The 978-nt window shown below is 53.9% G+C and overlaps 1 protein-coding gene across 1 annotated transcript; it reads right to left on the bottom strand.

Moving 5' to 3' along the window:
- Positions 1–535, bottom strand: FTJAE_13716 (uncharacterized protein; the record flags this gene model as incomplete). Its single annotated transcript, XM_037346887.1, has 1 exon — positions 25–535. A coding segment is annotated over one exon (511 nt), but the record flags the coding sequence as incomplete, so codon positions are not given.
- Positions 536–978: the final 443 nt, after the last annotated feature.

Raw genomic sequence — 978 nt, forward strand, 5'->3', positions numbered from 1 at the left:
GCGGGGGTGAAGGTGCCCTCTCACGCTCAATGATGCGAGTGCGAATGCGCTCTCGCTCCTCAACTGGAGGGGCGGGCGGAGGAGAAGGCGACTTTGGTCGCTCAACGTATCTGACAACACGGGCGGGCGAAGGAGCTCGCCTAGGTGGTTGAGAGGGTTCTCGGACTCGCTCTCGCTCATAAACTCTGGTGCGAGATCGCTCATGCTCATGGTCGTGCGAATGATGGCTGCTGGGCGAAATGCTGCGGGGTCTTCGAATGATGCGTTCCTCTCGAACGCGAACTGGGCTGGGACTTCTGGGTCGGTGTCGGTCGATGGTCTCTACTTGACGCTGGCGCAAGACCATGGGACCAGCTTCTGTTCGGCGAGTATCTTCTCGCAAAAAGGCAGGTGTGCGAGATTCCTCTCGCGGGGGAGGGCTGATGGTAACGGTGCGACGACGATAGTCGACTTCATCAAGCCCCTCTGGAGCTGAACGTCGAGGAGCAGGGTAGTAATCCCTCTCCTCGAACTCAGTAGCCCTTACACGGGACATTTTGGTGTAATGAAGTGCTGTTTTCTGTGAATGTGTATATACCGCTGCTGATTTTGGTGCACTTTTGAGGGCGCCAACTCAATTCAACAGGCTGTTGGGTTGCGACAAAGAGTTGCAAAAGGGTATGTCGTCACACTTTAAACAAGGTGGGGTTCCAGCGACGAGCCTCAGACTTGGTGAGGTCTTGTTACGAGCCAGGCGAGAAGCAAAGCTGCAAACTACAAACCCAAAACAATGCGATGCGATGTTTTCGAGGTGATAAGAGAGGAGAAGAAAAACAGTAGCCAAGAGAAATGGAAGAGAAAGGGGAAAAAGAGTTTATGAGTGTCAGGTGGGTTTAATGGTGTGCAAGCCGCAAAGCGCCGCAAGAATCAGGCCCCAGACGAGCAAGGACGGAGCATGGAAGCAAAGCAGAACGTCGTCATCCGACATCAATAATGAGA

Source organism: Fusarium tjaetaba, assembly GCF_013396195.1.
Source record: "Fusarium tjaetaba strain NRRL 66243 chromosome Unknown NRRL66243_c0000461, whole genome shotgun sequence".
In the NCBI taxonomy this organism is placed as follows: domain Eukaryota; kingdom Fungi; phylum Ascomycota; class Sordariomycetes; order Hypocreales; family Nectriaceae; genus Fusarium; species Fusarium tjaetaba.